Genomic DNA, 25,827 nt, shown 5'->3' on the forward strand with positions numbered 1-25,827 from the left:
GAGCACCGCACGGACTTGGCGCCCACCTGGCAGCGGGACTTCAGCGTGGGTTGTGGGGGGCCCTGGCTTGTTTCGAGTTCAGAATGTGAATGTAGTGTCATGCGTGCCACAAGAGGTTTTAGGAAAGCTGTTACTATTTCATTCATTCCTACTACGTGTCAAGACTTTGCTGGCATTAACAGAGGCAAGACTTCTCACCAAATCTCTGCAAAGTAAGTATAATTATCTGCATTTTATAGTCTGGATCTCCAGTGAAGTTAGACAACTGACCCGAGGCCACACCTACCCATTCCACAGGTGAGGGCCTGGAAGAGGCGAAAAACCAGAATAATATTTTTTATTTTTTGAAAACATTCCGGTTATGAGCAGTGGTGGTAACATGCAGGAGGAACCCCGTGGGGGTGGAGCAGGTATGGAGAGTAGTTAGGATCACGTGTCACAGATGTGGTGACAACCGTGGCAGCAGATAGGGCTTCCCAGAGTATGAAACACCCCATTGATGATGCAACAAAATGATTTTACCAGCTGAATATTTTAATATATAGAGAAAAAAATACAGTCTTCCCAGGAAATGCCACACAGTCCACACTGTCACTCAGGAGTCAACTCCGCAGGGAGCAGGGCTAGCCCAAGCTCCGCAGCGCACACGAGGGTGCTGAGGCCTGCGCAGTTCCAGCCCGCAGTGGGGCACACTTCCCTTAAGTCTTCTCCAGGACGGAGAGGAGCCCCGTACCCCCGTTTAGCTCTTCTGCAAAGGGGGTGGGTGGGGGGCGGGCACTGCTGGTAAGGAGGTCTCGGGCTAATTTCCACGCCTGGTGCTGGAAGCCTCGTTCAGGGCCACGTGCAGCTGTCCCTGGAGCAGAATCTGTGCCTGGCTGCTTAGCTCCCAAGGCCGGGGAAGACATGGAGCAGGATTTTAAGAGAAAATTTAGGAGGCTGTCTAAAACTGAACCACGCTAAGAGCTTTCTTGACTCCTTTTCCTCTTGGCTTTGTGAAGACAGCACCAGCTACCCTGGCTTCCGCACGGAGCGCACACTCACTCGTCCACACCTCCAGTTTTGAAAGGAATCGCTTCTCTTTCTGGAGGCGGCCTGTATGTAACCTGCCAGCTCACACACACAGGTAGATCTGTCTGTGCGAACGAACTTCTCTTGGAGGGACGGTTGTGTATATGAACAATGAATGTCTCCTCATAAGGCAAGCTGACGTCAATATTGCAAACATGATCCCTGGATCATGCTGCATTTGTTTAGATCTGAATCTAGGAAAAGAATTAATTTGTTTTCAGCTGACCTCAACTCTCTGAAACTGTTCTCAACACAATCAGGAAATCCTTAAAGACTCAATAAAACGTCTTCAAGGAGTTTCCTCTCACCCTCAAGTGGCCGCAGTGAGTAAGATAGGGAACCCTTTCCCTCTGTTATTTTGTGGCCATAACCAAGTAATTCCAGAATCTAGACAAACTGCCGATGGTTTTTTTCAAAGTCACTCACATCATTTTAAGAATCCATGCTTAGTATTGAATTCAAAGCATCAGTTAAGATTTTTTGCTCTTTCCTACTACATGTGAATTAGGAGTCTTGGTACCGATCATGTCAAACTAAAAACCCTCGTATTAATGGAGGAGCCCACTTTTGTCTTAAACTCGGCAATACGATGGATGCAGAGAGCCCTCTAGGACTGACGGCCCATTAGTTCATTCTTCAGGAACTTATTTTCAGGCATGTGAAATATTTACCATGCTACAATGGAGCTTAAATTTTTCATTACGTTTAGCATTCTGACTATGACGGTACTGCAGAAATGTTCCTGATAAAAATCTTGGGGGGCTACAAGCTAACTCTTGTGGCCACTACTGCACTTAAATGTCGTGCTTAGGGGGGCAACATTTGGGCACTTAAGGTACTAAGTCCAGAACGGCGGCTCCTACTGAAATGTCTAAACCCCCAACGTTTTAGAGCGATGATCCCCAGTCGTCTTCATCCCTCTGACACAGGCGACCGTGACGTGTTGTGCTCGTCTAGGGCTGGGGCCGGCTTGCCTTCTGAAAAGGGCCAGAGAGGAACCATTCTCAGCTCTGCAGGCGCTGGGGGCTCTGCCTGCCTCTGCAGCGTGGAGGCGGCCACAGCCGGCACCTAGCCGAGGGAGCAGGGCTGTGTTCCAGGGAGACATCACAGAAACAGGCCGGGCGCTGGCTCATGCCCGTGGGCTGTCGTGGTCTGCTGACCCCTGCTGCAGGGGGCCAGGGGAGAGGACGCAGCAGAGCGGTCATTCTCATCTACTTTTGTACCCTGAGCATTTCGGATGTAGAGAAAGGCCATAGCGGAGGTGCAGGGAGAATCCCTCCCTGACTGTCTCTCTCAAAGGGCGTTAAAGAATGGCCACAAAGCCACTCCAAAAGGAGACCTTGTTTTTGGAGTTTTGATGACATTCTCAGTCATTAAAATACAGACCTGTAGTACACTCTCCCTCAACCTTGAGTTTTCCCTTATGGGGAATTCTAGTGCACCTTTTCCTTAACCAAGAGGATTTGAGGCAGAATTAAATTACTCCCACTATGGATAATTAGAGAGGGAGAAGGGGACAGGGGATTGGAGAATAGACACGGGAGATAAAGCAGCTCAGGTTATGGGAAGAGAGAAGGATGAGGAGGCAACACACAAATGTTGGCCCTCGAACAGCACGCCTGCTTTTCTGTCGTTCTGAGGGAGCTGGAACAAGAGAAATGGCATGCCTGGCTTCTGGCCTGAGGACATCACAAGCAAGGCTGACACAGACAGAAGGACTGACAGGTAGGGGCATATTTATATATGATACACAGTCAACGCCCGGTGTTGGAAAAGTCATCCAGCTGTGCTATCCCAATTAAATTCCCTCCCAGCCTTTCACAGTAGCCAAGTTACTCTCTAGGGACCAAAGCAGAAGTCATACAATTTAAAAATCGCTGAAAATTTTGATGAGGGAAGACACAAAAAACCCCTCCAGCCAACAAGACTAACAAAGTGAAAGGAATATTTGATTATTTCACTGGAATTCTTGGGAGGGGAGAGGGTGGGATTCTTAAAAGAATCCCATCTGCTCACTATGATACTTAAGATGTAGACAAGGTGATTCAACATCCTGCTTAGTGTGCTGTTTTAATCAGCTTAAAACTATCTGCCAAGGACATTTCATGGGCTCCCCTGCAACTCTGAGCCCCAACTCTGCTTTTGTGTGCCTCACATCTGCCAAGGCCTGGTCAGCGACCCAAGAGAGCCTGCCCATTCCCAAGGGGAAGGGCCTGATGTGTCCCGATTTTCCGCCACTTCAGACACTACGCTGAATCAGCGTACATGTAGCCCAGTCTCTAGTTTAGATGAATGGCAAAATGCCAAGACACAGAGAACAATTTTCGGGAAAGATTTAAAATTGAGATGCTAGTTTTTACTGAGTATTAGGAAATAAATAGCTTATTTAAAAATTTTAACACTGAACTCTGTCATCTTCTGAATTTTTTTTTCCAGTAACTTTGCCTCTTTTGAGAACAAGCCAAAGAAATATGCAGACAGCACCAGATCTGTCCACATAAAAATGCTTCCCGTATAATTACTAGATTCCAGTAGTTTTATTCTTTTAACCCTCCCCTGCCCCCACCACAAGTTTACGCTGTTAAATACACGCTGCAGCTGTCTCCACCGCGCTCTCCTTGGAGCTGCAAAGCTTTCTTAAGTGGTTTCAGGTCAATGTTACTTACGCCAGCGCTGCAGCTCTTTGGATAAACAGAGATAAACATAAGGACCCAAAGGCCACGCTATTGACTGTTCCTATCTCTTGCCTCTATCGCTCATTCTATTTTTGTTTTAGGCACCACAAGAAGTTTCTGCCTCACTTTCTTCAGTCTCAATTTAGAGATGGGAAAAATAACTTCCAGCATCACCTACGTGGTCCCTTCCGGGCAGGTAAAGCTTTCAGGGAAGGCCTTCTCCCAGTGAAAGGAACCACTCGAGGTCTCAGGCATCTCCATCTTTTGAGCGGATGATCAGAAAGGAGCTCTTTCTCGCCAATGGCCAACTGTGTTATACCAGAGCCGGCGGCTACGCCCTGCTGCTCAGCATGGAAGTCTGCTGCAGACACATTTCCACTGCTTGACCAGCTCTCCTATGTGCTGGCACTGAATTAGCCAAAACATCCAATTACAGTCAAATCTGATATTTTAAAAGTTTGTGAATTCTACTGGTCTCCAGTATGAATGGTTATTTTATACTTTTACACTGAAAGTTTTCATTTGAAAGTGGGCTTTTTTCTTTAATTGCAGAGGAATACTGGGCCTTTCCTGGTATTTTTCCTCATTTTTAACAATTAGGATATATTTTTATAAAACAATACTTTAAAGAATGAGCAAAAGTTATTTGGAACTAACAGAACAATGAAATCCAGGCATTTCCTTTCTGGTAAGATCTGGTCCAAGCTGAAAGTCTTACCTGGAAAGGTGTTTGCTTTTTAATGTTAAAAGTAGATTAACTAAAACAGCTCTAAGCCTCAGACACACTGACGAGTGACAGCTGTGTTCTGTTTAGCCCCCTCTCTTGTGGGGTATAAAGCTATCTGGTTTCAATCTTAAGAAAGTTCTCAGGTAGGAATTGAGTGACCAAGGAGAAGAGCCCTATCTTTTAACAAGCAAACAGCTTTAGGGAAAAAACACAAGCTCACCAGATCTCCAGTGACAACCTTAAATGGAGCATAAAAGCAGTTATGTAAATTCTAGTCAAATCTTATAAGGCCATTTATATAACCAAAACCTCTAAGGAAAAAACCCCAGAGCCTCAGGCAATAGCTCATTCACTAGGGCAAGTCAGATAATGCCAAACTGACATACAGAAAGCAATTCGGAAAATCCCCCAGAGGTGCCTATGATGGGATGTGACCTGTAATTTAGGCTGAAAATACAGAACGGCTTACTCAGATGCTTGAAACTCCAGCTACAACAAAGGACAAAGTATCCTGCAAACAGCATCGTGATGCCACCGACTCCACTCTTCACGGTGGTGCTGCACCTGATCCAGCCTGTTTAAAAAGAAACAGGTCTGTCAGAGTGAAATGTAAGTAGTAGGGGCCCTTACCTGGGAGTTATTCAAGTTATCCAGTTAGCTTAGGCAAAGGAACTGTAATGCAAAGAATTTACATATCACTATACATATATTTTAAATAAATGAAAAGGCTAAAACCCAGAAGTCCTTAATTTTAATACACTTAAATCAGTCTTATTTTGGGAAGTGGTGTTAACTTGAGGTTTAGAGTCCTCCCAGCTTTGGGACAATCACGGGTGAGGGAGAGACGGGGAGGTAGCGGAGAGGCAGGGGTAGGAATTAAAGCAATGAAAGCTGTTCAGTACATGGCAGCTGCTAACGCATTAGCTCTGGTGCTTTCCATTAGGTCAGACTCCAGAATGAAGAGAGACGAACAGAAGAGCAGGAAGACTACAAAGTTGTCCCCCTTTTTCTGGAGCCTTGCTGTAACAGCCACAGCTAAAGTGAGACAAAGTTCTCCAAATGCCTGGAACCAGCAGCAGAGCCCAGCAGTCAATGACTCCAGCCTCACCTTTTTGGAGAGCTCCCAAGAACCTCATTAGAGAGAAGTTGGAGGTTGTGAGTCTGGTCGGGGGTTCCAAACTCCTCACTGCCGTCGAACTTCTTTCCAACAAAGGAACTAGGGTTCCAAACAGAAGTCACTGTCATAGTTCATCTAAATTCATCCTCTTCCCCGACACTCAGTGCCCAAAGTTCCCAGGGCGAGGCTGTAGGAAAAGTGCGTTCTAAATCGGTAGATTAATGTCTGCATTGGGCTGTGGCTAACTTCGAAGCGCTGCAAGTCAAAGCAGTCTATTCCAGATCAAAAAGAGGTTCCTCAACAGACTAAGGGTCCCTGGGGGTTAAGACCTAGATCCACCTCTGATCTGATGAATACAGTGCCCAGACGACCCACATGTACATGCTTAATGAAACGACTCATTTGTACCTCCTATCATCCACTAGACATCGTAGCAAAAAGCCTGACTTTCCACTGTAATGTTAACTACCTGTCACCTGCTACCTGTCACCACTACCTACAGCTGACAGGCGTGTTCTATTATCACTGCTGCTGACCTGCAAACACGTCTTATTTACGTTCAATATGTGAGTAACTAAAGTTGAGCCAGAAAAGAGGGTTTATGCTATGTATTTACATTTTCCCTGTGGTTATTTTCCATGTTTAATGACAGACAGAAACCTCTAGTTCTCTGGTCTTGGTTTGGTTCATCAAACCAAGGATAAAGGATAAATTAAGCAAACATTTACAACAGGTTTCGCAACAGGTTTAGCAGGTGTAGTAAAAGTTGCTGTAGATGTTTAAAAAGAAAATTCAAATGATCATCAATCTATTAACAATGAAAAGAACCAGGCAGGCTTCCAAGAATTGCACAAAAGATATTTCCTTGTAAGGTGAAGATTACTGTCTTAAAAAAGAAAGCATGACATAACCCATTCATGCTGGAAAAAATGTGCAGATGGGGAGAAACTGCGCCGTGAAACCTGCAATTGTACAACCGCTTTCTCCGCAGGGTCAGGAACTGGGTGGCTCCCCAAGTCTTTCTCCAGCTAGATGAGCCAACTTACTTCACTTTGGCTCAGTAACTTACATGAAAGACACCACACTTCAGGCCCTGAGCTGGAATTGTAAACAGCCCAAGGCCAGGAGAGTCCAGCTCAGAACCCACAAAAGCCCCATTATGGTTTTTTCCACGTCCTTTGCTGGCCGCCCAGGTACTCTGGGTTCCGATCTCCATCCCTTTGGGACTGGTTGTGAGCCTCACCTGCCATTACCCACCGCCATCCCTCTGCCGCCCATCTTTCAGACACTGCCCTTGATCTGCCAACATTAATGTCCCTGCATTTCAAACCTAGTGACAGTGATCCCACTGACACAAACACTGGAAACCCTCATCCGGCCTTTACACCTCTAACATCCCCTATCACCCCTCTGGCCTGGTCAGAGACCCAGAAGTATGACTTGCCTTTCCTCTCATGTCTCTGGCTGTCGGTTACTCACGTGCTTCTTTCTAAAACACCCCCTTTTATGGATTCCTTTGGAGAACAGGGGATCTACCCCACCCTGGCCTATCAGATTCCTGCTCAAGTCCTGATCCTGACCGTTCTGAGCCCCCTCCCCACAAGTGCAAACATCTCACATGGATACCGTACTGAGATCCCTCTCCTCTAAGAGAGGGCGGGGCAGTGACACCACCTCAGAGTTGTTATGAGGGTAAAAGGAGGTATTATCAGGCACCTAAGCACAATGACCAGAAAGAGCCATCATTTGATAAACATTATTAGTTCCCTCCCTTTTTCCTCCAAAAATGAGAAGTGGGTATGTCAAGGACATGCCTTAGCACTACAGAAGGTAGAACAGAAAATACAGAAGCACTTTGACTTGCTAGAGATTTCGTATAGGCTGTGGGTGTTTATGCAAATGAAAACCAGAAACACAGAATCAACACCCCTGCGTCTAGCTGTGGTGTATCTTCCACAGCGTGGTTTAGTGGAAAGGTTTAAACCAGGCCCCGGGAGACTGGGTTCTACTTGCAGCTCTACCACTTATTGGCAACATGACCTTGGACAAATCACTTATGTTCTCTGCACCTGTTTCATTATCTGCAAAATAGAGATAAAATCACTCTGTGCACCTCTCAGAGCGGAGAGGCTAAAATCAGAAAATAGATGAAACCCTCTGAAAACCACAAAGCAGCACTAATGCTAACCAGTGAGCTACTGAGGCAGTTGAAGATATAGCGTTAAGCTAGCAATGCTCTCTCCTTAACACACTTCCATTCTGAAATCTTTAGAAAGGGATAATTAAAATAGAAAAAAAATGTTTCTCAGAACAAACTGCAGTTTAGTGAATATGTGATCATTTACAAAATATACCGGGCTGGGGGGGGTAATATATTCCTTTCGGAAGAGATAGGACAAGCGTTTTAGGTTCAAGCCTGTTCTGAGTGGCTACAGGTCTCCTGTCAAAATACACCTAAAGCATCAGTCTCCCAAGGAACTAGAAATAAGAGGAACAGATAAACAAGTGGGCTGAGTCTCTAAGTGCGACTCCCTTTAGAGGCTGCTATGCACTGGCTGTGCATGAAGACTGCTGTGGGGTGAGTCGTTTTTCCCTGGGAGTGAGGACTGTCGAGAGTGGCCAAAATGGAGGACGCAGAGCTCACCTCCTGTCACGAGCACACCCAAACCACAGCTATCTGCAGAACAGCCATCGATGAAAAAGACTGGAACCTACCAGAAAAGATCTTCTATAGGCGACATAAAAAATGACCACAATGAGGAGGGTAGGAGGGACGGACCTGCAGTACAATCACATCCTGTACCCCGAAGTGGGCGACCCCCGAACTGGAGAGTAAGTATTTTGCAGAGGCCCTCCCACAGGAGAGTTCTGAGCCCCATTTCGGCTCCCCAGCCCAAAGTCCTGCACCAGAAAGACAAGCCCTCAGAGCACTTGGCTTTGAAGGCCAGTGGGGCTTAACTGCAGGCGCCCCACAGGACTGGGGGAATAGAGACTTCATGCTCAAAGGGCGCACACCAAAACCTCCTGTGCACCAGGACCCAGGGCAAAAGAAAAAATTTGATAGGAGCCTGGGCCAGGTCTACCTGCTGGTCTCGGAGAGTCTCCTGGAGGGGCCAGTGAGTGTGTGGCTATGGCTCACCCCGGGGACCCAGAAGCTGGTGGCAGACATACTGGGGAACATTTGGTCCTGTGACCACAGTTGATGTTGGTAGCTGACATCTTGGCTCATTAGCTCTAAGATCGGGCCCCACCCAACAGCCTGTAGGCGACAGTGCTGGAATGCCTCAGGCCAAATCACCTAACTGCACTGAGACACAGCCCCACCCATCAGCAGACAGGCTGCCTAAAGACTAAACAGCCCTCTGGGCTGGCCCCTAGACATGACCTAGCCCACCAGAGGGTCAAGACCCAGCTCCACCCTGCAGTGGACAGGCTCCGGCCCCGCCCACCAGGAAGCCTGATAAGCATCTAGACCAGCCTCATCCACCAGGGGTCAGACAACAGAAGCAACGAAACCACCATCCTGCAACCACCTGGGCCCTGGCCAGGTCCATGAGCAGGCCAGTGCAACCTCAGGACACCTCGGCCCCGAAACCCAGCTGCGCCAGAACTGACTCTCTCCCCCAACCCTAACAATCTGAAATAAGGGATGGGATGTTGGGGCCCTGCAGCCAGACTCCAGGAACCAGCTCTGCTTGTCCGCAGCCTGGCACTAAGTCCAGGGTCTGGCTTCACCTGTCAGTGGGTGGGCACCAGGCACAGTCTTTGAGACTCTGCCTCTGCCCACCAGTGAGCCAGCACAGCCCAGGGGGCCCTAGGATTCCACAGCCAGCCACCTCATGACCAGGTCCCACTAAATGGCAGCCAGCAGCATCTGCACAAGGCAGGACCTGGCAACCACCTAGACTACCTACAGAGCCCACCACAACAGGACGCACGCAGGCCTCTTATGGTGAAGTCCTGGAGCAAAGCTTGGGTGACGAGTGGGGAGTGCACTGCTGGGACACACAGGATGCCTCCCACAGAGGGCCACTTCCCCAAGATCAAGAAATGGAACTAACCTACCATGTACATAAAAATACAAATAGCAAGTTAGACAAAACGAGGCAGCAGAGGAATACGTTCCAGATGAAGGAACAAGAAAAAACCCGTGAAGAAGTAAGTGCAGTGGAGACAGGCAGGAGAAAGAATTCAGAGTCATGATTATAAGATGATCAAAGAACTCAGGAGGAAAATGGATGCACAATGTGAGATTTTTAACAAGGAGTTAAAAAATATAAAGAATAACCAAAGAAAGATAAAGAATACAATAACTGAAATGAAAATACACTGGAAGGAATCAACAGTAGACTAAACGATTCAGAAGAACGGATCAGTGAGCTGGAAGGCAGAGTAGTGGAAATCACTGCCGCTGAACAGAAAAATCAAAAAAGAATGAAAAGATATGAAGACAGCTTAAGAGACCTCTAGGGCAACATCAAGCACACTAATATTTGCATTACAGGGGTCCCAGAAGGAGAAGAAAGGGCCTGAGAAAATATTTAAAGAGATGATAGCTGAAAACCTCCCTAATCTGGGATAGGAAATAGTCACCCAAGTCCCGGAAGTGCAGAGTCTCATACAGGATCAACCCCAAGTGGAACACACCAAGACACACTGTAATCAAATTGACAAAAATTAAGAGTAAAGAGAGAGTACTAAAAGCAGCAAGGGAAAAGCAACAAATAACAGACAAAAGATCTCCCACGAGACTACCAGCTGATTTTTCAGCAGAAACTCTGCAGGCCAGAAGGGAGAGGCACAACGTATTTACAGTGATGAAAAGGAAAAACCTACAACCAAGACTACTCTACCCAGCAAGGCTCTCATTCAGATTTGAAGGAGAAATCAAAAACCTTCACAGACAAGCAAAAGCTAAAACAATTCAGCACAACCAAACCAGCTTTACAACAAATGTTAAAGGAACTTCCCTAGGCGAAAAAGAAAAAGCCACAACTGGAAACAAAAAGATTATGGAATGAAAACGCTCACTGGTAACAGCATACAGTAAAGGTAGGAAATCATCCACACACAAAGCTAGTAGGGAGATTAAAGGGCAAAAGTAGTGAAGTCATCTGCATCCACAGTAAGTAGTTACAGGATACACACAACAATTAGATGTAAAATACGGTATCAAAACCAGTAATCATGATGGGAGAAGAATACAAATGCAGGGTACTTAAAATGCATTTGAAATTAAGAGATCAGCAACTTAAGACAATCACATATATATATACAGACTGCTACACAAAATCCTCAAGGTAACTGCAAACCAAAAATCTAAAATTGATCTACACACACAAGAGAAAAAGGAATCCAAGCATAACACTAAAGACAGTCATCAAATCACAAGAGAAGAAAAGGGGGGAAAAAAAGCAGTAAGAACATATATCAATAATTAAGTTAAAGGTCAACAGACTAAATGCTCCAACCAAAAGACAGACTGGCTGAACGGATACAAAAACAAGACCTGTATATTTGCTGCCCATAAGAGACTCACTTCAGATCTAGAAACACATAGAAACAGAAAGTGAAGGAATGGAAAAGGTATTCCATGTAAATGGAAATCAAAAGAAAGCTTGAGCAGCAATACTTAAATCAGACAGACTTTAAAATAAAGACTGTTACAAGGCAAAGGACCCTATCTATATAATGATCAAGGGATCAATCCAAGAAAATGTAACAACTCTAAATGTACATGCACCCAACATAGGAGCACCTCAGTATACAAGGCAAACACTGACAGATGTAAAAGAGAAATTGACAGTAATACAACAAGAGTAGGGGACTTTAACACCCCACTGACATCAATGGACAGATCATCACAGTAAGGGAACACAGGCCTTATATAACACATTAGACCAAATGACTTAATTAATATTAATAGAGCTTTCTACTCAAAAGCAGAATACACATTCTTATCTTTTCTTTTTTTTACATTCAAGTGGAAGATTCTCCAGGATGGATCACACGGTAGGCCACAAAACAAGCCTCAGCAACCTTAAGAAAACTGAAATCATATCAAGTATCTTTTCCCACCACAATGTTATGAAAGTAGAAATCAACTACAAGAAAAAAAGCTGCAAAAAAACACAAACACGTGGAGGCTAAACCATATGCTACTAAATGACCAATGGATCACTGAACAAATCAAAGAGGAAATCCAAAAAATACCTAGAGACAAATGAAAATGGAAACATGACTATCTAAAACCTATGGGAGGCAGCAAAAGCAGTTCTAAGAGAGAAGTTTATAGTGATATAAGCTTACCTCAGGAAACAAGAAAAATTTCAAACCACCTAACCTTATACCTAAAGCAATTAGAGAAAGAACAAAACCTCAAGCTAGTAGAAGAAATAATAAAGATTAGAGCAGAAACAAATGAAAGACTTAAAAAACAACAGAAAAGATCAATGAAACTAAAAGCTGTTTTTTTTGAAAAGATAAACAACATTGATATACCTTTAGTTAGACTCATCAAGAAAAAGAGGGGAAGGGCCCAAGTTAATAAAATCAGAAATGTATAAGACTTAGGTAAAACTAACACCACAGAAATACAAAGGACCATTAAGAGACTACTATGAGCAACTATACACCAATAAAATGGACAACCTAGAAGAAATGGACAAATTCTTAGAAAGGTACAATCTCCCAAGACTGAAACAGGAAGAAAGAGAAAATATGAACAGACCAATTATCAGTACTGAAATTGCATCAGTAATTTAAAAAATCCCAACAGACAAAAGGCCAGGACCAGATGGCTTCACAGGCAAACTTTACCAAACATTTAGAGAAGAGTTAACACCTATCTTTCTCAAACTATTCCAAAAAATTGCAGAGGAAGGAACACTTCTAAACTCCTTTTATGAGACCACCATCACCCTGATACCAAAACTAGACACAGATATTACAAAAAAAAGAAAATTATAGGCCAATATCACTGATGGACATAGATGCAAAAAATCCTCATGGTAAAAAGCTGAAAACATTCCCTCTAAGACAGGAGCAAGACAAGAATGCCCACTCTCACCACTTTTATTCAACATAGTTTTGAAAGTCCTAGCCACAGCAATCAGAGAAGAAAAAGAAAAGGAATCCAAATTAGAAAAGAAATAAAACTGTCATTGTTTACAGATGACATGATACTATACAAAGAAAATCCTAAAGGCACCACCAGAAAACTACAGTTCATCAATGATTTGGTAAAGTTGTAGGATAAAAATTTAATACACAGAAATCTGTTGCATTTCTATACACTAATGACAAAATAAAAGAGAATTTAAGGAAACAATCCATTTACCATCGCATTAAAAAGAACAAAACACCTAGGAATAAACCTACCTAAGGAGGCAGAAGACCTGCACTCTGAAAACAGTAAGACGCTGATAAAAGAAACTGAAGATGACACAAACATATGGAAAGATACCATGTCCTTCAACTGGAAGAGTCAGTATTGTTAAAATGACCATACTACCCCAAGGCAATTTACAGATTCAATGCAATCACTATTAAATTACCAATGTTATTTTTCATAGAATTGAAGCAAAAAAATTAAAATTTATATTGAAACACAAAAGACTCTTAACAGCCAAAACGATCCTGAGAAAGAAAAAAGGAGCTGGGAAGAGTCACATGTCTTGACTTCAGACTATACTACAGAACTATAGTAATCAAAACAGTATGGTACTGGCACAAAAACAAACACATAGATCAATGGAACAGGATAGAAATAAACCCATGCACTTATGATTAATTAATCTACAACAAAAGAGGCAAGAATATACAATGGAGAAAAGACAGTCTCTTCAATAAGTGGTGCTGGGAAAACTGGGCAGGTACATGAATGAAATGAGAATATTCTCCAACACCATATGCAAAATCAAACTCAAAATGGATTAAAGACCTAAATGTAAGACTGGATACTATAAAACTCTTAGAGGAAAACAGACAGGACACTGGCATAAATTGCAGTAATATTTTCTTGGCCCTGTCTCCTATAGTAATGGAAACAAAAGCAAAAATAAACAAATGGGACCTAATTAAACTTAAAAGCTTTTGCACAGCAAAGGAAATTATAAACAAAACGAAAAGACAATCTACGGAATGGGAGAAAATATTTGCAAACAATGCAACCAACAAGGAATTAACTTTTTTCCAAAATATACAAACAGCTCATACAGCTCAATAAACAACAACAGCAAAACCCAACAAAAGACCACCTAATCAAAAAATTGGCAGAAGATCTAAAAATATAGCTCTCCAGAGACACACAGATGGCCAACAGGCACATGAAAATATGCTCAACATCACTAATTATTAGAGAAATCCAAATCAAACCCACAATGAGGTATCACCTCAAACCAGCCAGAATGGCCATCATTAAAGAGTCCACAAATGATAAATGCTGGAGAGGGTGTGGAGCAAAAGGAACCCTTCTACACTATTGGTGGGAGTGTAAACTGGTGCAGCCACTACGGGGAACAGCATGGAGGATCCTTAAAAACCTAAAAATGGAGCTATCATATGATCTGGCAATACCATTTCTGGGCATACATCAGGAGAAAACTAACTCGAAAAGATCCATGCACTCTAATTTTCATAGCAGTACTATTTACAATATTCAAGATATGGAAGCAACCTAAATGTCCATTGACCAATGAATGGATAAAAAATTTGTGGTGTATATATACAGTGGAATACTACTCAGCCATAAAAAATGAAGTGTCACTTGCAGCAACACTGATAGACCTAGAGATTATACTAAGTGAAGTAAGTCAGAAAGAGAAAGACAAATATCATATGACATCACTTATATGTGGAATACAAAAAATGATAACAAATGAACTTATTTACAAGACAGAAATAGACTCAGAGACACAAAACAAACTTACAGTTACCAAAGGGGAAAGGGGGAGGGGAGGGATAAATTAGGAGTTTGGAATTAGCAGATACAAACTACTATATATAAAACAGATAAACAACAAGGTCCTACTGTATATAGCACAGGGAACTACATTCAATATCTTGTAATAAGCTATAATGGAAAAAAATCTGAAAAAAAAAAAACTATTTAACTGCATCAATTAGCTGTACAGCAGAAACTAACACAACATTGTAAATAAACTATACTTCAATTAAAAAAGAACACACACACACACACACACACACAAAACCTAAAGCACCAAATTAACTCTAAGCAAAAAAGAGAAGGACAATACAGTAACTATGCACCTAGAAAAAGAAACAAAAAAGAAAAACAGTAATCCAAAGTTTCTGGTGAGGAAAATGAAGAAACCATGTTTTGAAACTAGAGAGGTAGTCCAGGAACTAAAGGCGAGGATCAGCAGGAAAAAGAGGGTACCTGAAATAGCTGTTGGGGAATTCCAGCTTCGGGCCTCGGTCATCCCACTGGTTAACCTCTAGTCATCAGCAAGAAGCATCTAGTGAACTTCTGAAGAGGTAGACTCAAAACCAGTCTTGATGTCGTCTCTTTCCCCCAGTCCTTCTTACCTCATCTCTCAAGTCAATCTCTCGTTCTACTCTTGGGTCCTATTCTCAACAGCCTAATTTTTGGAGTGCTTGGACTTCTACCCCTTTTTGGCCACACCTTTTGCTCCTGGTCCTGATCTTCACTGGATTGTCCCTGAACCTCCACTTCCACCTACCTTGACTGCCATGCCTCCCATGGACAGTTTTAGTCCCACCGGGCCCCAAATTCAAAAATCATATCTGCTCATCCTCTCTGCTACTCTAAAATGCTAGATGCCGCATTTGACCACATGCCTGGGAACTACTGTGTCTAACCTAGTCCTGACTGAAATCTAAGCACAGCGCTTGTTCTGTTTAGGCAGACCCTTAAGTCTTTATGGTTTTCTTGAGTCTGTTCAGCTTGAAAATTCACTCAATTTCCACTGGCCATGCCCCTTTCCAATCGAGAAATCCAACTTTTATCAGCATCACTGGCCAGCCTGTCTTAGTCCAAATTTCAACTCTTGGTGGAGGGGGAGGGGGAGGGGGAGGGGGATGATCAACCACTATTATTGACTCCTGGGAGCAAGAAGTAATCTGTTGAAAACAATTGTAAGTCCAGTACATGGGAACGCCCAGACAGAAGTAAGCTAAGTGAGTACAACCTTTAGCATTCTGAACCTTATTAGTTCAAAAGGCACAAAACTGTTTGAATGGGCTTGAAAATGAGCGTGTTTACCTTGTGAGAATCTTTCCCCCTGGCGGCTGAAGAGCAGAGGCTTCAGGGCCATCATGTTCCAATTCTGAGGCTTCCCTGGCAACACCCCAAGTCCAAGATAACCAGGATAGAGCTCTGGAAACCATTCCAGTCCTAGAGAGCTCGACAGGGTCTTCTGGTTGGTGACACTGATCTGACTGGCAGAGGAGCTTTTAGAAGCGTGATGCTGGGTGGAATATGAAGACTGCTGGTCCCTAAGGTGTAATGCTTGGGACTGACAGCCCAATTTGGGTGCCAGAGATGCTTGTTCCTCTCTCTTCATCAATGCCTTTACAGCGGAGACTGGATTATGACTGCAGGCTTCTGCTTTCTCTTCCTGGATAAATTTTACAGCCAGAGAAGGAAGACTTTGATTTTGTGACCGTGATACAGAAAGAAGCTCATTTTGAGTTGTCTCTGCTGGCGTGAACAGGTTTAAACTGGGACGTTCATCTTGAGATTTCTTCTCCGTGACTGAATTGGTACTAAAGGCCTTCTTAGAGTCATCGCTCATGGAAGAGCATTCCTCCATCTCTGTCACAAATACACTGTTCTCTGCATCCTCTTTGCCTCCACATGCTTCTGCTCCAAGGTTAAGTCCTTTTACCTGGTTCTCCATGACCTGGATTTGACCTAATGGGTTAATTTTAAAAGCTGCAATTTGTGATCCTGTGTTCTTTCCCTGAGCCCCCGAGTCCCTAACATCAGCAGACACTTCAGAGCGCTGATTCTTGGCCTTGGAATTTCTCTCACTGCCTGATGATGATGTGTTTACCCTTTTGACTCCATAACTGAGATTCATGGGAGAACTATGATAATCACCAGACGTATCTAGTAATTTTACTAGAAGGTTCTGTCTTGGGGAATCAATTTTATCCAATCTTAAATCAGCAGAAGTGGCTTGTACATCATTAGGGAAGATGGAAGAATATTTGCTGTCTTGATTTGACAATGAAGGTTCCATTGGGCCAAGGGATAAAGTTGCTTCAGTCTCTGAAGGATCATTTCTACTTTTCCCTGATTTAGGCAAATCTTTGGCAAGTTCTTTTTTAGGCATGGTGTTCCCTGATGCAGAAAACTGAGCTGTAGTTTCTCCCTGGAAAGTAATCTTTGGTTCAGTATTTTTTAATATTTTGAAGAAGGGTTGAATTTGATTCTTGATGGCTTTACTGGCCTTTGCACTACTTGCTTTTTCCAAACCAACGGCTAGTACTGGAGAGGACTTCACTGTCTGTTCTGATTTGTCTCCTTTCAATTCAGGATTTCTTTTCTCACCGTCTGTCCCTAGCCCTCTCTCTTCAGCTTTAATTAGGTCTCTGATTGGTCCTCTGATTTTCTTAGCACGTGGGAGTGTAGCTGGCTTGGGCTGACAAACCTCTCCATCAGCAGGTATAGCTGGTTCTCTCATCTTACAGTGTGGCAAGTGGGATTTCAGTCGTTTAAATGGCTTCTTACAGTAAGGACACACTTCCATTCTGGGTGGAGTATCACTCTCCTATCCCTGAAAGAGACAATTGTGAGGTTATGAAGAGCATACTGTTTGTAAATACCAATACTTTTTGGGTTGTACCTTTTAAGGTCATTTGAAAGAACCTAGGTTGCAGGACATTTAAAAAAAAAATCTATTTTGATCCATTCTTTTTCTTCCATAGGTAGAAAACTGATATAGTTGGATTTTGAGATCAACATTCCTGGCTCCATTTCTGCTTGGTATTTCACATTTCTTAAAGTCTTCAAACCCTTAAACACATCATTCAAGGGAAGAATGGTGAAGAATAAAAAACTCAGGCTGGGATTCCAAGGTGGTTGATTATAGAGTAGTGGTTTCCAAGGTGATATATGGAATGTCCATTGAGGGTACAAGAAAATACTGGAAATTCCTTTCCCTAAGCAAGAAAAATGAAGCTCTACTAACATTTAACACATCAGTAATATGCACCTGTATACACATATGCAGAAGTACTGACATTGTACAAAGAATACATGAATGGAGGGGAGACTGGATCCCAAATTTTTTACTGATAGTTTGTAGTACAATGGATTAATGGCAAATTTATTAATTTAACATCTTTGTGAAACTTACACCATGTAAAAATATTTTTAAAAATTTATACCATGTACCACTTGTGCCTCTTTGTTATTCGCTCCAGTCAGGAAAAGGAAATATTTAATTGCAAAGCTCAGATGGAAATTATTTGTTTACATTTCCTGTTCTGTCAGACTCCCTGTGCACAGCTGTATTCACAAAACCAAACACTGGGCCTGGCATCTATTTGCTGAATGAATTTTCTCTGGACATAAATGCGCAAACACTATCATTATAAAGTACTGTGACTGTGAGTATCTTCTGACCGCTAAATGGGTCAAAAAGTGAACCTTCAAAACCATTTACAGGGGGAGGGAGAATACAGCTTAAGTGTTAGAGTGCATGCTTAGCATGCACAAGGTTCTGGGTTCAATCCCCAGTACCTCCTCTGAAAATAAATCCAATTACTACCCACCTCCCAAATTTACGAAATAAATTTCATTTGTCATAGCAACCAGCCTCCCTTATCCTACACAATGTCAGGCAAAACAAAAATGTTTTTAGCCAACAGACTTTACAGGAATTGTTCTTACTTGGGAGGCACTTCTTTGACAATATATGTTATGGGCTGTTTATTTACAAAACTACACATAACTGAAGCCAGTCCATGGGCCTTAGGCTAATAATTTTAGAAGTGGTTTGAGTCCTCCGTTAGCCGTGTCTGCCTCCACAGTACTTCATCCTCACTTTTAATCCTACTGGAAAGATTTCTGTTTAGACACTGAGCAGGTTATCCTTGGTGAAAGGCACTGGGAAGATTTCGCTCAGTTTAGACACTGAGTGGTTTCATCTTCAGCTGAAAGACTGGGAAGACTTTGTTCAGTTGAAAGAACTCTGAGTAGGGTTGGACTGGAATTAGGTGGAAGACTGACCTGTCATTTTGCCTTGAATTAGTTACTTTAATAGGGTTTGTTAACATAAAACTGAAATGTTAGAGCTTTTCAGATCCGAAGAAGGGATCTCCTTTCGGCTGGCAAGCGTTTTCTCAGGCGGTTGAGAAACTTGCGAGAATGGTGGAGGCAAGTCCTTGTACTGTGCAGCTGTCCCCGCAGGGAAAGCCACTCATTTTCATTAAAGCTTGCTTGCTCTGCTGGAGACATGGATAAGAACCGGCCTTTCAGAGATCTGTGCACCCATGGTGGTCTTACGCTACCAGATGGAGAACCCAAGACTCTGAAGAGGGAGCAGAAACGACTCTAGGGTAAAACTTGGAGGAATTAAGCTCACAGGCAGCACGCTGGCCCATCACACAACTGCACTAGCAATTTTATTTTGACAAACCGACCTCTGAATGGGGAATAAAGCTTTCAAAACAAAAGAAAAAGAATGACAGATGGTCAGCCTCAAGACCCCAGCCAGGCTTATGCATGTACGACACTTATACTTACCAAGTACTTAATTGGGAATTAAAGGAAATCTTGTCCTAAAATTAACTAAGACGGGGCTCTTTTACTGCTTACAGACTGGGATTCTTAGCAGTCTTGTCTGGCTGTGCCATCTCTCGGGGCCTTTCTGTCGTTGTAACCTTCATTATGTCAGCACGTACAACGAAGGCCTTTACTTTCTTTGTTCTGGGGAGTAAACTTTCTGAATCCTGGTTAGGTGGCATCTTTAACACTCTCTTATGGGGAAGCCCTTTGTGTCTCATTGGTTTGGGTCACTATTAAGATATATCATTAATGGCTGGATAATGGACCCTTCAAATTAGAGAAACTTCTAAACTGTTAAATTTTTAGAGCTCTTATTATAAACAGCCGTTTTATTGGTACCTATTTAAAAAAAGGAAATCAAATTATAGGATGGAAAATGCATATCTCATAGTTGACCTAGGAACTCCCTTAGTTTAAAACAAACGAGAAAAAAGTTTGGAAAGCCTTTCTGTTTTCCTCTTCTACTCAATGGGTCTTACAGATGCTAATATAAAACATCAGAATAATTAATGCCAATTGGGTTGATTGGGGGGAGAGTATAGCTCATCGGTTGAACACATGCCTATCATACAGAAGGTCTTGGGTTCAATCCCCATTACCACCTTTAAAAATAAGTAAGTAAACCTAATTACCCCTACCCCCACAAAATAAATAAATAAATAAGCAATACATTAAAAAAAAGAGAAAGAAACCAGTGAGACATTACCTCACACCTGTCAGGATGGCTATTATTAAAAAAAAATGGTTCTAAAATTAGGTTGATTAACAGAAAAGACAGACAAAAAAACTGACAGGAAAGTCTAGAGATGCTTTCCCAACAAAATAGAAATTTTAAAGGGTTCTGTCCCAAATGGATAAAGAAATATCTAGACGGTTATTAAGAAATGGGATAAATAAAATGGACATTTATGGGATTAAAACACAAGGTTTCATTACTACACTACCTAAGGTTGAATCAGCCAGAGACGACCTGGTCTCCAACATTAAAGGGCTCCAAACAAGTCTGCTTTATTTACCCCAGTTAACCCCAGTTTAAAAAAAATACACACACACACACACAAAGGGCTGAAAGAAAATAACACTGAGATACCAGACCAACAATTATTTGGGGCAACAGTTAAGCCAATTAATTAAGTTTAAAGACTGACAAAGGGCCCAAGTCCACGGCCTCAACTCTGCACTGGGCTCTCGAAACTTTACATAAACTAGAGAAAATGATCGAGGGATAAAAAGAAAAACTGGTAGAACTCCTTGTAAGGCCAAAACGTGTTGATTGGGGCCTAATGAAAACTAAAGTTAAAGGAATAAAAGTTGGTAGACTTAAAAGTTTATAAAAATGTGTATATTTAAATGGCCTTATATGAGATGGTTGTATTCTGGGATAGGCATGTTTCACTACTTCCCCTGCATGACATTATAAGCCAGGGAACATAGATCTGCCCTGCAGGAAATATTAAACATACTAAAAAACCGACAGGGTTACCTGAGCCTGTACAATATAAAGCAAAACTGAGAGCTAATATTCAGGGGCTAAATTAAAAAAAAAGTAGAGATTTTACTCTGGGTTTAACTTGTGCACTCAGAAATGAAATGGAGCAAGACCCTGGAGTCCTCCTTCGTACAAATCCTTTCTGTGTCTGTGTTTCTTGTTTGTTGGAAATAGGCCTCCTTCAGCCTCCTTGACCTTCCCTGAGTTCCAGGGGGCAGATTCAAACAATTGCTAATCAGGGAAGGGATGACATGCAGAAACAAAGGTCAAGAAACAACAGTGCAGCTGTGGGGCAGAGTCCTGGTTCCTCCTTAAGGAATATACATAACAATACCTTTGACTACTTCTGCTGGAACTAAGTACCCCACCAAGGTAGACACCACCCTGTTACCTTTCCACCAGCCAATCAGAAGAAAGTCACACACCCTGCAGCCCTCCTGTCAAATTTTGCCTGTCAAAACCTCTTCCTGAAAACCATTGTGGAGTTGGGTTTTTTGAGCACAAGTCACCTCCTCTCCTTGCTTGGCCTTGCAGTAAACCTTTCTCTGCTCCAAATTCCAATGTTTCAGTTTGCTTGGCCCCACTGTCCGTCAGGCACACGAACCTGGTAATAGAAAGAGGCCCTTATTGAATGCCTTATGCAAGCTTTTGAAGGCAAGATAAATTAAATCCTAAAATTCTAGAGCATAGAGCCCTGGAGTTCTGGTTTAGTCAGAATTCTCACTGATATCTGAAGAATTAAAAGCAAAGGTCTGTCTTGCAAATTTCTACAAATCAGAAATGCAAATATGGCCCACTGACCAGAGCCTCATCAGCTCAATCAGGTAGAACCTGAAACCAAGGGGGAAGAAAAAGGGGCAAAAGTGGTCCCTTTAAACTCAAAACCGCTGGGAAGGCTGCCTCAGCCAAAATCTAATTCATGGCCTCCTTAAGGGTTAATCAAAAACAAATCTTAAAATTCTTTCCCACAAACAGTAAAATCTTAGTCATCTGAGCAAGCAACTTTAACTTACCTCAATTATTATTTATAAACTAGTAAGTTTATATTGTAATACCTGATTCAAAACTAAGTTTTAAAGTGAAGCTATGAGATCTCTAGTTTTGTCTCTTTATATGCCTGTGTACACATTATACATGAGATGTCTCTAGCTCTGGAAATTCACAAAATTAAACTTCTAAAAGAGCTCTTCCTAAGTGACTTAAAAGTTAGTGTTTACAAACTACGTATTTCTAAATATGAAAAAAACTGGCCAAAATGAATTTCAGGTTCATGTGCTCTAGGAAACACTCAATATTAAGTTAACATATGGCATTAAAGCTAGCTTCAGCTTACTGGTTTAATCAATATAGACATGTCTTACTTTAACTCTTCCTAGGTTTACTGAAGGTGAGTAAGTTCGTGTTCTTTCTGTTGCAGAGTATGTCAGTAAGAAAATTTTTTTCTAACTTGGTATGGTAATACTTTCCTAAGTTATAAAATAAAGGCAAATGAGGTAAGAGTTTTCAGGTGAACTCTTTAGAAATAATTATGTTTTGGGTATGTCTATCTAAAATAGTTCCTCCAGATTTTGGTAACTTGAATTTGGCTAAGTTAAATGATGGGAATTCGTTGACTATACAGGTCATTTCAGGTAAGATAAAATATTGGAACATTAATTGCTAAACAGGTATAAATTTATCTACTTTTGTCTCCTTTCAAGATGGAAACTAAAGATGTTTAGGTTAGCTACACGTCTTGTACCACAATGAAGAAAAAAATTATGTTATATGTTTCTAGAGGTTATGGGATATTCCAATTAAGACATGCGAGTATGACAAACAGATTACAATTACTTGCTGCTTGTCAGCTTTTGCTAGAGAGTATGTTTTTAAAGGGTTAAATCTGTAATATGTAATTAAAGCTACTAAAAATAAGGGAAACATTTCAGTATGCAAAAAAAGTAGGATGTGTTTTCACCAAAAGAAGGTATAAGGAATGGAAATATATTTTGTTAATGGGAAAGAATGACTGTTCTAGAGCTGGTTGTTTTTGGATGGAAAAATAAGGGACAAACTAACAAACTAATACAGGTACAGAAAATTTCAGAAGGCTTGTAGAAAGAGAACCCTGAAAAAACGAGTTTTGTACGAGGTCAGACTGGGATTAGGATTAAATTTAATTAGGTAAATGGATTTTGTTGACCTCCAGCTCACTCTGGGATGCTTCAAAGGAACCCTGAAAAAATATATATGTATGTATATTTGTAACTGAATTTGCTTTGTTATACACATGAAACTAACATTGTAAACTGATACGTCAATAACAAATAAGAATTAAAAATTAAATAAAACAAAAAAACACAAAGGAATCCCAAGACATATCAGAAACATTAAACTAATTAGGCTTATTTGGTATGTTAAATTACTTGAGAAGCACTGTCATGTGATTGGAGATGAACTTTAGGCTATATTGTATCAATAAATATCATTAATATAGATATTCCAAAATTTATATGGAATTCCTAAAAATCTGATATGCCCTAGTATAATGTTATCAGTTATAATTCTAATTATCTTAAAATGATACAGATATACATATACCTCTATACAGAAATATCCAAGTTTCTTGTCAACTGCATTGTAATCAGTTCTTTAACCATGCCATTTAAGTTTTGTCGTTTATAAGCAAACATTGTTTTACTCTGATGCTTTTACAAAATGATCTTAAAGAAAATTCATAAAAAGGACTTATTGACAAATGTAAGTTTCTGATAACTTTTGACCATACAACTGAACTGCGTAAGAAATTACAAAACTCTAATGGAAAACCTGATGACTAAATCCGGATCAACAGGAATTAATTACATGGGGCTGAATAAATTGATAAATATGATTTATAACTTTACAACTCTTTTGGGGAAATATACTGGCTTTTAATCTTTGTTTCTCAGAAAAACCTTTCCTCTTATGCTACAGCCTACAACAAGCTGATGAAATATACCTTTGTAAACAAAGATGAAACTTATCTTTTTCTCTCTACCTGATCCTTCCAGAATTTGGCTTCTCCATCTGGCTCTCCTGTGGACTTGATCGTTTACTGCAACCAGACTGCAATTAGTTATACTAACCATTGTTTTAATTTGTTTTCTTTGCTTCCAAATTGTTTATGCTTTGTGTCTCTCTCTGCTGCTTTATGACTTTATTACTGTTACTAGCTGTATTACTTATAGCCTGTCTGTTTTATAAGATTATTGTCCCTTGCATTAACCAATGTGTAATCAGGTTTCTGACAAAATTAATGATGTCTTGACAGAATTAATCACATATAACTTTACACAGAATTGTAATAGTGCAACCCTAGGGGTGGGAAGAAGCAACAAGGGAAAACATTTCTGGATAACAGACTAGTAAGACATGGGATCCAGCGAATTTTAGATTATCAACCGGGTCTGATCCAAAAGAGATCAGCACACTGAAAAGCCTATCAGCAGAATCTTCGCCTGATCTAGAATGACCCCTCCTAGCACTGTGGGACAAAACTGGTCATGAAATGCCTCCCAAACACTGGCTGAATTATGACCAAGGGGGAAGCACTGTGAATGAAAAATGTTGCCTGCCATATCAATAAACAGAGGATGTAGCAGCCAACCGCCACTGCAGCTACCCCCAAAGTTGCACCCTGAGGGGACTCAGGATGGAAAAGAACAAGATACCCGACCTGCATAGCTAAATGCATATCAAAAGAATGATCTTAATGAATCTTGACTCTTGAATCTTCCCATACATAGAAACGCAATAAATTCATTTAACATGAGATATTTGGTTTTCTTCAATTAACAGTAATCTACTGATCTTCCGACTACCTAGTCTTTGTTGCAAAACTCCTATCTAACCTGGCTCCTCCCTTACCTCTTTCGAGCAGTCCCTCAGAGTTAAGAGGCTGCCTCTCGGGTATAGGTCCTCAGAAAGACTGCTGAATAAAACATAATTCTCAACTTATAAGGTTTCTTCCCCCTGCTGACACACAGTAGTCTTAAGGCTTAACTGCTTCCTTACCAAAGCTTCTCTTCTAGAAGGATGCTAATTTTGCGGTTGTTTCTCCTCGATCAGCAAGCTTCACGATCGCCATTCTCCAGCTTGGCAGAATGAATCTCAATTTTAAAGTCAGCCTCTGGAAGACACAATCAGAGAAGTAATTGGACAGCACATAATATGAGTAACTGCGGCAAAGTACTGAGGCAAATACATATAACTGGATTATCAGCAGGGAAGTTCCACCCCAGTGTTCTGGGAAGCAGAGTCTTAAGATTAACAGCCTCCACAGGCCGGATCCCAAAGTTACGGTAATCTTCGCCCTCACCACCTGCGCTCTCCTGCGGACTTTTCCGCCTCCCAGCCGCTTCCCCAGGCCGGCCTTCTTCTCCGATCCGTTACGTTTCAGGAAAGCAGTCCTGCAGCTTCCAGCGAAGTGGGCGGGACCGCCGAGCAGCTCCGGGTCCGTGTCCGGGACCGGCCTCCCCGCAGCCCTCCAGCCCGAGGAGCCGCTGAGACGCCAAAGGGGGCTAAATCCTCGGCTCCGGGAAGTCCTCCGCCCACTCCCCTCTCTCCTCAACAACCGCCCCCAGACCTACAGCGCGGACCTCAGGAAACCTGCCCGCCCGTCAAAACTCCCCCAGGGGAGCGCCTCACCTCGCTGGATATAAATGACCATGAAGCCCCCTGCGACAAAGCCCCCGCGCGGCCCACAAGCGTCTTCCCAACCCCCGATCCCGGGGCAGGCCATCTGCACCACTGCCTGATGCGTCTCAGCTATTTTTTAAAAATTATTACTTCATAAGGAATTAACTCAAATACTTGTACCATACTGTTATGATATAATTTAATTTAACTTAAACCTGGCTTGACTTTTACGCCGTCCCCGCTTGGCTGCGAACAGGCGAAAGCTCGGGCCACCTCTTGTGAGGTCCTCTCTCCCAGAAGCTCCGCGCCGCT

The 25,827-nt window shown here is 42.0% G+C and overlaps 1 protein-coding gene and 1 long non-coding RNA gene across 2 annotated transcripts; one reads left to right on the forward strand and one right to left on the reverse strand.

The window, feature by feature from the left end:
* Positions 1-513: 513 nt before the first annotated feature.
* Positions 514-25,626, reverse strand: MTNAP1 (mitochondrial nucleoid associated protein 1). Its single transcript, XM_010997992.3, has 7 exons — positions 25,525-25,626; positions 24,892-25,006; positions 21,366-21,460; positions 15,834-17,352; positions 5,579-5,686; positions 4,940-5,044; positions 514-3,749 (listed from the first exon to the last, which is right to left on the reverse strand). Exons 4-7 carry the CDS (start codon positions 17,323-17,325, stop codon positions 3,727-3,729), a joined length of 1,728 nt encoding a protein of 575 aa, XP_010996294.3. The 5' UTR covers positions 17,326-17,352; positions 21,366-21,460; positions 24,892-25,006; positions 25,525-25,626; the 3' UTR covers positions 514-3,726.
* LOC135323246 (uncharacterized) lies at positions 3,743-6,198 on the forward strand. The gene is made up of 3 exons (XR_010384566.1): positions 3,743-3,939; positions 4,883-5,079; positions 5,414-6,198. It is a non-coding gene; the product is annotated as an uncharacterized LOC135323246 (long non-coding RNA).
* Positions 25,627-25,827: the final 201 nt, after the last annotated feature.

The sequence above is a fragment of the Camelus dromedarius genome, chromosome 16 (assembly GCF_036321535.1).
Source record: "Camelus dromedarius isolate mCamDro1 chromosome 16, mCamDro1.pat, whole genome shotgun sequence".
Lineage (NCBI taxonomy): Eukaryota > Metazoa > Chordata > Mammalia > Artiodactyla > Camelidae > Camelus > Camelus dromedarius.